At 40.6% G+C, this 12,397-nt stretch overlaps 1 protein-coding gene across 1 annotated transcript in view; it reads right to left on the reverse strand.

The window, feature by feature from the left end:
- JAZF1 (JAZF zinc finger 1) overlaps positions 1-12,397 on the reverse strand; it is a 331,833-nt gene that overhangs the window by 144,725 nt on the left and 174,711 nt on the right. Inside the window, exon 2 of the mRNA XM_018047096.1 lies at positions 7,473-7,545. Within this exon, the coding sequence (XP_017902585.1) occupies positions 7,473-7,545 (73 nt within the window). The remainder of the gene's footprint in view (positions 1-7,472; positions 7,546-12,397) is intronic.

Raw genomic sequence — 12,397 nt, forward strand, 5'->3', positions numbered from 1 at the left:
CTTAAAATGCAGCTTGGCATAGGAGAGGATCTGGTTAAAGCCTGTGGTAAAGAAATCTATGTTATTTAACTCAGGATTTCCCCAGATGAATTGACAGAACCCTTTTGTGAATAAATGAGCTTTGTCTGTGAGAGAGAGGGAGAGGGACAGAGAGAGACAGGGAGGGAGGGAGGAGCTGGCTAACACCCATTGGAATTACTGCTCTATGAACCCTATTTTAGAATTTGCTGTTTAATAGCAAACACTAAGCTAAAGAAAAATTAATTTTTAGAGGAGGTCAAACCTAACTACTACTGTGCCAAATGGTGCAGGAGTCTTAAAGAGAATTCGAGTAGAGCTGTAGTTCAGGAATGAGAAAATGTTACATTTTTATTAGATTGTAAATGACAAGCATTGAGTACAAGAAGGTACCCATTTGTGCCCAGGCATAGCATTCCTTTATAGTTTATACCAAAATGATATACACATTTTAAAAATTAAGTTTATTTGGAGACTTCAATTATTTTAATCAAACTTTTTCCGGAGAAAATAGTGTAACAGCCATGGCCTTGTTCATTATTATGTCTTTAAGTCATCCCAGTTACCCATTTCTGGAAAGTCACAAATTGTTAATAAGCTACCTTGTCACATCAAGGCAGTTGCCTGATCTATGCCACAATGACCTGAAGGAAACACCCAGGTGCACCCCAGGGCTTCTCATCAACCTTTGTAAAGAGACACCTGACTTCACCCTGAGGCTCACCTATCACCTGCCTACTGCTGAGAGGAGGAGAGGACAGTTTCCTGTGCCCTCATGGCGCTCTGCCCTGTCTGTTCTCCCAATCTAAGATGCGAAGGCATCCTTTCCCACTCCAGCTGAAGCCTGCTAGGGCAGCGCGTGCCCTGCACACTCGAGCTCGTCTCTTGGTAACAATACATCCCTTCGGAGTCCCTAGTCACTTCTCTCACAGCGGTCCCTTGGCTTCTTCTGTCTCCTACTGTTTTAATTTGATTAGGCTGTTACCCACCTATTGTCTACAGCACAGAAATTACTCTTATCTTTATGTCTTTCTGCATTCCCTCTGCTCAGCTGTCCTACCTGATTTTTTTTTCATCATCAGTTTTCCAAATTCTCTTAGTTTTCTAAGCTAGTACCTTCCTCTCTGATATTTCAACATGGAAGATTGTAGAACCATTAGGAACACAGGTTCTGGAGCCTAACTGTGCAGGTCTGAACCCAATACTCCATTTCCTACCATCCGGGGACCTAGGACCAGTTACTTAACATCTGAGTTTCAACCTGTGAATCTGTAAAATGAAGATCATCACAGTACCTTCATGTGGTCACTGTGAAGATTAAATGAAACATGCAACGTGAAAAATGCTTAGCATAGAGCTCAAGGCATAAAAAGTTACGTTTGTTCTTTCTAGTATTATTTCTTCTACATTGCCTCATATCTAAAATCTAGCTTTTCTTTTGCCCTTTTTTCCCCAAGTGTATAAATATCATATAGACTAAGCAATTAGATTTCCTATAACATGAACTTGTCATTGTTTCTCATGCCACAAAATTAATAAAACTTCCTGTCTTTAAAACTCATATCCATCTTCCCCCCTACCCCCTGCCAGCACTACTCTTACAACCCTAATTCATTTAATTTTCCTCTTTCTCATTAAACTATTTTTATTTTAAAATTTGCTCAGGTGTTATAATAGACCAGCTTGTAAAAGAATTAAAGTTTTGTTCAACACATTATGTTCAAATGAGTAAAGCAATTTAAAATAGGTATAAACAAAGGCTCTCCAATTTCTACTCAGTTCTTTTTAATCCAAAAAGCTAGCTCCATTTTAGGAACCCTAACTCTGCAATTTCAGTCAATGTCATTACCAAAGAAAGTTTCAACTCAATTTTGATGTGCCCCAAAGAACATTAGAGGTGCATAAACAGATATATGAGCAGAAAAATATTAATTCTTTTTCTGTATTCACTGCATAGCAAAATTAAGATTTTATTTCCCCGAGGTAAAAGGGAAAAAGAACTCACTTGTTCAGTATTCTGCACTATTCAGTATATTGCCACCAAGCTGATGTTCTTTTATACTGCTGCTGCTGCTGCTAAGTCGCTTCAGTCGTGTCCAACTCTGTGTGACCCCATAGACGGCAGCCCACCACGCTCCCCTGTCCCTGGGATTCTCCAGGCAAGACCACTGGAGTGGGGTGCCATTTCCTTCTCCAATTTATGAAAGTGAAAGTGAAGTCACTCAGTCATGTCCGACTCTTACCGACCCCATGGACTGCAGCCCACCAGGCTCCTCCATCCATGGGATTTTCCAGGCAAGAGTACTGGAGTGGGGTGCCATTGCCTTCTCCTCTTTTATACTGCCTAACCCTTATTATTCTCTTGAATCTCTCCTGACTTCATGTGAATTTCAGTATGTTTCCCTTTTGTATCGAAAGCCCTTAAGACTCCTCCCCAAGTTCGATATTTAAAAAATTGGAATATAGTTGAGTTTTGATTTGTACAGCAAGTGATTCAGTTACACATACATATGATATATACATATATACTTTTTTAGATTCTTTTCCATTATAGGTCATTATAAGATATTAAATATAGCTTCCTGTGCTATACAGTAGGTCCTTATATTATTTATATATAATATATATAATTATATAATATTTATAATATATATTGTATATACATATTTTATATATAATACTATTAATCTCAAACTCCTAATTTATCCCTGTCCCCCTCCCCCCAATTTTCCCTTTGGTAATCTTAACTTTGTTTTCTATGTCTATGGGCCTCTTTCATAAATAAGTTGTTTTATACCATTTAAAAAATTTTTAATTGGAGGATAATTGCTTTTCAATATTGTGTGAAGGTTCACTGTACAAAGATTTTCACATATAAGCAATATCATATGATATTTGTCCTTGTTTGACTCATTTCACTTAATATGATAATCTCTAGGTTAATCTCTATTGCTACAAATAGCATTGTTTTTTATGGCTGATAATATGAGTAACAATTGAGGGACATTTAGGTTGCTTCCATGTCTTGGCTATTGTTAACAGTGGTGCTATGAACACTGGGGTGCATTAATCTTTTTATATTAGTTTTCTCCAAATACATGTCCAGGAGTAGGACTGCTGAATCATGTGGCACCTCTATTTTTGGTTTTTAGGGAACCTCTATACAGTTCTCCACAGTGGGTGCACCAATTTACATTATCACCAACAGGGTAGGAGGGTTCCCAGTTCTCCACACCCTCTCCAACACTTACTATTTATAGATTTTTTGATGATGGCCATTCTGACTGGTGTGAGGTCGTACCTCACTGTAGTTTTGACTTGCATCTCTCCAATAATTAGCAATACTGAGCATCTTTTCATGTGCCTGTAGACCATCTGTATGTCTTTTTTGAAGAGATGTTTATTAAGATCTTCTGCACATTTTTTGATTGTGTTGTTTGGCTTTTTGATATTAAGCTATATGAGCTGTTTGTATATTTTGGAAATTAATCCCTTGTTGGTCACATCATTGGCAAATATATTCTCCCATTCCATACGTTGTCTTTTCATTTTATTTATGGTCTCCTTTGCTGTGCAAAGCTGTGCAAAAGCTTTTAAGTTTAATTAGGTCTCAGTTTTTATTTTTGTTTTTATTTCCATTACTCTAAGAGACGGATCTAAAAAAATATTACTGCAATTCATGTCACGGAGTGTTCTGCCTATGTTTTCCTCTAGGAATTTTAGAGTATCCAGTCCCTGTAAGGGTCCTTTTAGCATATTTTTCTCCCAAGGTCAGACTTGGCTTCCTTCTTGCAGCTCACCTTTGCTCAGCTCTCTTTTCCCACCTACCAGGTTTTTATTTATCACCTACAAACCAGTATCTAGAGTGTCTACCATGTATTCAGTCCTGTCTTATGTACGTGGCACTGTCCACAAAGGAATCCCCAGTGAGAAGGGTTGTTACTAACCTGGGCAACCTTCCACACACAGTCTTCTCTTGACTTAAAGATCAGGACTCAATGTCTCAGTCTCTTACATACGCCTGCTTCTCTGCCAGCAAGGACATGATATGGTGAACTCTCTGTTGTATCAGATCTCTGCTGCTGCTGCTGCTAAGTCGCTTCAGTCGTGTCTGACTCTGTGCGACCCCATAGATGGCAGCCCACTAGGCTCCTCTGTCTCTGGGATTCTCCAGGCAAGAACACTGGAATGGGTTGCCATTTCCTTCTCCAATGCATGAAAGTGAAAAGCAAAAGTGAAGTCGCTCAGTCAGATCTCTAAATACAATGATATGTCCAGTTCGACACATCCTCTCCAGATCTAACTTTCAGCTTATAGTAAATAAAGGAAACAGAGGAACCTGCCAAATGGCCTCATGGAGACAATCTAAAGGAAACCCTGAAGGTGGCCCATCTCTTCAAAAAGTCACTGTACCAGATTAAAAGAAACTTGTGGGGACAAAACATCCAAGTGCAATGCGACGTACTGGATTGGGCACTTGGTCAGATTGACTACAGTAATGGACTTGTTTAGATCATCTGGGGAAACCTGCATATGATCTGGCTATTAGACTAGATGCAAATGTACTGAAAAAGTAGAGATCAGTGACAAAACTGAGCAGACTGCAAAAGAGTGAGTACTGCTTTTGGTTAAAAATCATATGTTTATTTATGCATTTATTTTTATTGAAGTACAGATGCTATTATGTAGCATTTTTAAAAAGCAATCTGAAAAATTTGTTCTAAGGTGTAACCACTAGTGATTAGTTGAGTGGTGGGAATGTGATATTTTAATAAAATTCTTTTGTTTGCTTACATTTTCTAATTTTCTACAATGCCTCCATATGGCTATAATTACAAAAGGTTATATTTTTAAATGGTTGAGGTTTTTAAAAAATATTTTTATTTTGTATTGGGATATGATGCTTTTGAACTGTGGTGTTGGGAAAGGCTCTTCAGAGTCCCTTGGACTGCAAGGAGATCCAACTAGTCAGTCCTAAAGGAAATCAACTCTGAATATTCATTGGAAGGACTAATGATGAAGCTGAAGCTCCAATACTTCGGCCACCTGATGCGAAGAGCTGACTCATTAGAAAAGACCCTGATGTTGGGAAAGATTGAAGGCAGGAAAAGGGGACAACAGATGACGAGATGGTTGGATGGCATCACCGACTCAATGGACATGAGTTTGAGCAAGCTCCGGGAGATGGTGAAGGACAGGGAAACTTGGGGTGCTGCAGCCCATGGGGTCGCAAAGAGTTGGACATGACTGAGCAACTGAGCAACTGAACAACAGTAAAACTGGGGTACAGCTGCCTAACAATACTGTGACAGTTTCAGATGAACAGGGAAGTGACTCAGCCATGCTTTACATGTACCCATTCTCCCCCAAAACTCCCCTCTCATCCAGGCTGCTACATAACACTGAGCAGAGTTCCATGTGCTATATAGCAGGTACTTGCTGATTATCCATTTTAAATATAGCGATGTGTATATGCCCAGCCCAAACCTATCATTCTCCTGCCCCTACCCTACAACTGGAAGTTCAATTTCTAAGTCTGTGAGTCTCTTTCTGTCTTATGAGTTCATCTGTATCATTTCTTTTTAGATTCCACATATAAGGGATGTCATACAATACTTCTCCTCTGACTTACTTCACTCAGTATGACATTCTCCAGGTCCATCAAATGGTATTATTTCATTCTGTTTAATGGCTGAGTAATATTCCATTGTATATATGTATAAAGGTGCTTTTTTTTTTTCTGACTCATTTTCTCACAGAAGCCTCATTTCAGAAAGTTCACACGCACTGATTACATCCTGGCTCTCTCGGAGTTCAGCACATTCTACTGCACAGTTAATGCTAAACTACCATACTCGATTCAAATTCTCTGGTGGATTTTTTGTCTGAGGCCCTTGTTCCTGCTCTTCACTTTCACTGAAATCACACCCAGCAGAGTGTTTATTCCTTTAGTGAGTATAACACCTGTGTGATCAGCAGATCCCTGCTGCCAACCTGGCTGATGATACAAACAGGAAGAATGAATGTGAAAATCCACAGACTCTCATTAGAAAAAGGCTTAGCAGCACACACCTTTGTACATACATAGATAACATATTTTACCCAAAACACAATAGCGAAGCTATTAAAAAATCCTATTCAATACTGTAATTAACTTATTAACTTATAAGACTATCCTGTTCCTCAATATTACTAGGCTATTTCACATACATTCCAGTCACATAATTCTAATGCACACTTTACAATTTAGAAACTAAAGTCTTTTCAAAACCCATGCTAAACTCAGGAAACACAGGTTTGTGAGAAATCCAGAAAAGCACATACATCTTTATATATTTGTATTTAATGTGACTTTGAAGGTGTTCCACTTAAAACATCCCCAAAGTTATGGGCACTGAAAAACTGTAGCTATTTCATCTCAGTTTCAGAACAGACTGAAAAGTAGGAAACGCCAAGAGGACATGCAAATGGATGTTTACATTAATGAATTCTTTAGAAAGCATGCTTCATAAAAGAACTTTAAAGTGAGAATGGCCGGTGACTCCAAAGCCCTCTCCAAACAACATTTAAGTAATTAGTTTACTAAAAAGGCATTAAAATGAAGCAGTACAGATAATTCATTCCCAGCTGTCTACCTCAAATCCTGAACCAAGGATCTGGCACCAAGAAACCAGAAACACTCTTTGCCTTATATAAAAAAGGGACAGTCAATAGATATTCAAGCACTGAATGATGTGCAGAGATTTTTAAATTCTCCTTAAAAATTCACTTCAATGCTAGGTTTACTTTGCCTTTTTCTCTTGGGAAGTTGTGCAGAGGTTGTTGTCTTAACATAAGTTGATTTCAGGTTCTTTTCAAAAATCCCTGTCTCCTTAATTATTTGAGTTGGCTGAAACACCAAGTCCTCTTTTAGACCCGATATATAAGTTCTAATAGTTCTCTGAGGTCGTGCTCACATGTTCAGTTTCAGTAAAAATTCATGCGACTGGACACAGAGGAGTCAGTTGAAAATGTTTTTCCTAAAAGGAGTTGCTACTATGTAATTTTGATATTAAGTTATTTCTATTAGTTATATCCTGATACATTCTGATATTCCAACAATGTTCTGAATTCATATAGCACCTCTTTACCCCAGGTTTTATAGTTTCACTCACATAAATCCATTAATCTCCCAAACTGCCCTATGAAGTCGAAAGAGCATACTCTAACTCTGCATACAAAATACTTCCAGAATGAGCTTATAAATCAGTCATGTTTTCTGCCACATGAACAGAGAACTACAACCTGCCCCTCCCCAACAGAGAAACAAGAAAATTCCATATAGAGGTTGATTTTAAATAATCTCCTGTAAATATCTGAAGACTGAAAACATTTTTCCTACCCTGTTAAAAAGATACCTTTGAAAAATAAACTTGACAGATATGAGGTTGCTATAAATTCTGAAAATGGCTTACCTATTAATGTAACTGAGGGCAACATAGGTTGGCTGCTGTAATTCTTGTTTTTCTAAAACACGTGGATCTGTATCTGAAATAAAAACACAATTACGATTTTTCAGCTTTCGCATCAGAATATATGAGGCTACCTAACCTAATGTAACAGAGGCTAAATGGAGAAAAAGATTAATTTAGTAGAGTACTTTTTAAAGAAACCTCAGTCAGCAAAACATAATCATTTGTTCATTCATTCATAAATAACAAGATATTGCATTACTTTTCAAGAGAATTCCAAACATCAACAGTGATAAAATGTCCATCTGTCACACAAAGTCCTGCACAATCCCCCTCATAAATATTGGTTTTCACTGCTTACAGTTACAATGTTGGCATGGTTTTTGGCGGTTAATCGGCCTAAGAAAGAAAGTCTCTGTTAATTATGCTCACTTCAATGCTGGAACAAATTAGTTGCCGTTGGAGAGCTCCATCAATTTGAAAATCTACTGAGTATTGTTCATATTCCCTGAACACTTTTCTAGGTTTGGGTTCACATTCTAGAGGACAATCCTTCTCCTTAATTGTATAATGAGTTTATTATAATTTTTCTAGACTCTTAATCAGAAATTCTCATGCGGGTTCAGAATCCACAAACATCACATTCATCAGAGGATTTTTTTCCTCCTTGAAGAGACAGAATTCAAAACCATAGCAACCTTCTCTAGCGGTGTTTCTCCGACAGAACATAAAAATGCACTTTTACAACTATAAATATATTCTCCAGTTTCTCATGTACATAACTGATGGAGCTAAATATACACAAAAACAATGTTTCTATAGTAAAACTATAAAGAAACTGAACACATTTTTGTTTTCTTAGAAAAATGTTCAGATATTTCACACAGATTTCTTTTCATTACAACCTCGCTTAAAACCATCTCGTTATTAGAACTCTTCCAGCTGCATTCAGCAATAACACCTTCTTTGGTGAAATGACAGATGCTGTTTTCAGCACCTTTGCACAGAAAGTGTTTACTGCACGTGGTGGCTGTAAGATATGCATGCTAACTTCAAAGTGTGGTAACAGGTGATGGGGGTACAGGACGCAGATACAGTGGCATAGAGCAAGGGTGGCAAAAATGTCAGCAGAAAAATCAATTCACAAATGCTTTCCACTCCCAGACTAAAACCAGACAGTAGTGGCAATTTTATTCTTGGTGTTAAAGTTAAGAATCTCATGTTCACTTTATTGTTTTTCCTATGCCAAGAAATTTCAGAGACATACTACTCAGAAATCCTGCTTCCTGGGTCTCTGCCATGGCAAGTCTATGAAAGCCAAATTCTGAAACAAGAGACAAAGGCTCTCTGAATGGCTCCATCAAGTCGGGTCTTAAGGTTTTTGGCAGCGCAAGTGAGAACAGATCAGTAATTCAGCATTTCCTCTGCCTCCTACGATGACTACACATGCAACTGAGGCTATCCGTAGATCACCGGACCTACAGAAAGACTGTCTTATGAGCTTACTCCACTATCTTCCAAAACCCTAGGCTAGATGTATGCTCACATAGCCTCAAATTATGAGTGGTGGGGGAAAAAAAAGGACATCCAGAAGCTTCCAAATACCTCTCTGTAACAACAACACTACTATCTGCAAGCACCTCAGGCAGGATTCTCCTGTTTTTCTGGAATGCAGACTCCATAACCAACAAGGAAGTAGAACCTCCAGACAGATGTCCACCAGGCCTGAGACATCTTTCTCAGATTAATGTCTCCCTAGGCAACCTGTAGGACATCCATGAAATCTTCACGTTCTTAAAACGAAATTAGGTACTTGGTGCCCGCAGTCAGTAGAAGTCTGCATGACTGCCTCTGGAGGAAAAGCATCAGGGGCCAGTCGAGAATAAACATCAGCTCCTTCACCCGCTTCCTGGCTGACTGCTGTGTGGTGCTCATGACTCACCATTTTATGGATTTAATTATACCAGGGAACCTTCCACATTCAGTAAAAGTGTAATAGCTGCCTTCATTATTTCTCCCTCCCTGACAGAAAAGGAACTGTCTAATGCTGAAAACTCCACAGGAGGGTTAGAATGACAAGGGCATAGGGTGTTCACAGCAGGATGACGATGTCCTTTTCACGAAGACAGGACGTCATTTAGCAGAATGACCTGGAGAAGAGAAACTCTAGCCACTGAAGATGATGACTGACTCTACCAAGAAGAACACCCTTAAACCATGTGCCACACTGATGAGATTTTTTTTTTTTTTTTTGCATAAGTTGCTACAACAAGAAATATGATACGAATTTCAGGGGCTACAGTACACAGTTCTCCCAGATATTTCTCTGCCTTGCTTATGGTACCGATGAAAATGTGAACCTTGATCACTGGCTGTCACTGCCCAGAGGTAAAGTCCACCTCAGTGAATGGCCTGTGGGATAGGAATACTTGAATTTTTCACGGCTACACAATAAACCACTAAGAGATGACTTTTCTGTCTCATATCATCCCAGCACAGTCACAGATTTCAAGCAGACTGAAGGCTAAGAGAATTCAAATATGAAATGTACTTTGAAATACCCAAGCAATAAAAACCTAATGACTTTCTTCAATGTCTCTAAAACACAGTATCCTCTAAAGTGGACAGCAACGTGTCTCTTGTACCATTCCTCTTTCGGGGTAATAGCTTGAACATACTGCTCCACAGTTAAGGACGAGACACAACGCGGAGCCTGCTGTAGCTCATGTGACCTACTGTCCTGTGGCTTTACAGATTCAATTAAATGCCAAAAGGCCGGACGTCACAGCACCAATGCGACACGACTCCCATGACTTCTCAGGCGCTGGAGAGAAAAACCAGGCAGGTGGCAGGAAGAAGGAAAGGACAACCTTTAGACCCTTCTGGATAGACCTAGAGTCCCACATGATGAAAGAAGGGCCAAGAGCACATCCTGTTTGACGATGGAGGCATGTGTTCATCACGGCTGTCCCTGGTGTTGGGAACCATGGTGACCCACTGCCTGGATGTGGGGCCCGTGTCGAGTCTTCGGTAGCATTACCTTCAAACTTCCAGGAAAACTCAAGGTTGTCTCCCGAGTTAGCGGAGGTTACCTGATGAGCTCAAGGGCTTTGGCTGTGCTTCAGCTAGTCTGCATTGTTGGGATTTTATATGCCTCTGGAATTATTTCCAACGTAAGAAAGTAAAAATCCAGCTATACTGTCTCTCAGCAAGACTAACGAAGCCTCTCTCAGCAATGAGCTACTTGTAGGCTGGGAGGCAGGAGTGAGGAGGAGACGACAGGATATCACATCCCCAAGAAGGCCTTCCTCAAATTCTATATCCTGGAAACACTGGGCTCTGTGCTCAGTGTGGAGGGCAACAGTGGGAGGCCTGAGACGATGTGGGTGGGAAGGCAACCCCCGAAGATAAGACCCTGGAGAGGCAAAGGCCCACCCAGCCAGATGAGGGATACTGAAGGTCTGAGATGAAAACACCACTGTTCTGTGGACTCACTGGTAACAATTAATGGGCACAGTCTGTTCTCAGTCTTCCCCTAACAGCTGAACTCACAAAGCTGCAGAGCCTTCCACGACCTCTGCCCTTCTCTGCACCACCTCATCCGCAGCACTGTCCTTGTTCTGTGTGACCACACCACAGACTCTGGGCCTACCCTTTCCACTTTCCATGCTTCTCAGAGGCAAGCCACCTCAACTTCTCTGCTCTCTCCAGCGCTCAGCTCAGTGCCAGGCATGTAGGAGATGATGCATAATCATTATTAAATGGACATACTAATTTTATGATGTGAAAAATTGAAGACTTTTGGTCAAACAGGGCAGGTGGATTAAAGGCATCTGTTTCCCTCACCATCCAAGGCCTCGTGCATGCATGTTAAGCCATGTTCAACTCTTTGTGACCCCATGGACTATAGCCCTCCAAATTCCTCTGTCATTTTCCAGGGAAGAACATTGGAGTGGGTTACCATTTCCTATTCTAGGGGATCCTCCCGACCCAGGGATTGAACCTACATTTTTTGCATTGACAGGCAGACTCTTTACTATTGGCACCACCTGCCAAGCCCATATCCAAAGCCCCACTAAGGAAGAAATAAAGGAATTCTCCAGGGATAGGAAAAAAATGAGGCAATGTCAGCAGACAAGTGATTTCAACCAGTGTTTTGAAAGATGGAAAGCTCATACAGGAGTGCGAGTGACCTAGGGAGTAGAGAGGAAGCCACAGTCTCAAGTGCCTGCAGCAGGGGAGACACATGAGCCAAGAGGGGAGCCCCCTGTAGAAGCCCGAGAGGCCCTGGACATGGAGGTGCCAGGTGCTGCCAAAGGCAAGGAAGGGGAAGTTCAGGGCTGAAAACAGGAGAACTGTTTAAAAGGCTGATTATCCACAGCCACTGAACCAGGAAACCAAGCACAGCGGAGACCAAGAAGAGTGGGGAGAACACAGGGCTGAAAATAAGGAGATTAAAGTAGAAATATACCTACTTCACTGGTCTTCAGAACACTGGCAGCCAAGCGGGAGGGTTCCTCTCTTGATTAAGTTAAGTGGGTGCAGAGATGAGATGGCCAGATGCTGACATCTGGCAATTCCCTGATTAAGTGATTTCCCTGCAGATAAGTCAACAAGCTTCATCCACGCCTCCATCCAGAGCTTCCCATCAGCTTTTTACTGCCTCGGTGTCTTAAATAGGAGCCAAGAGCAGTCAAGGAAGGGTCATTAGACATCGGAGGGTAAGTCTTGAACATGAATGGGAGATACCAAAATAAATAAATGGTGGGAGACAGGAGCAAAGGAGCAGACAAACTGGGACATGGAAAGTTAAGTGACATGCCTATTTACACAAACTCAGTTAACAGCAAGGCTAGGACCAGAAGCCCTGCATCCTCAGAACCATTAGGCCAGTATTCTGACCATTTAAAAGGCTGCTCATCCTCTGA

Source organism: Capra hircus, chromosome 4 (genome assembly GCF_001704415.2).
Source record: "Capra hircus breed San Clemente chromosome 4, ASM170441v1, whole genome shotgun sequence".
Taxonomy (NCBI): domain Eukaryota; kingdom Metazoa; phylum Chordata; class Mammalia; order Artiodactyla; family Bovidae; genus Capra; species Capra hircus.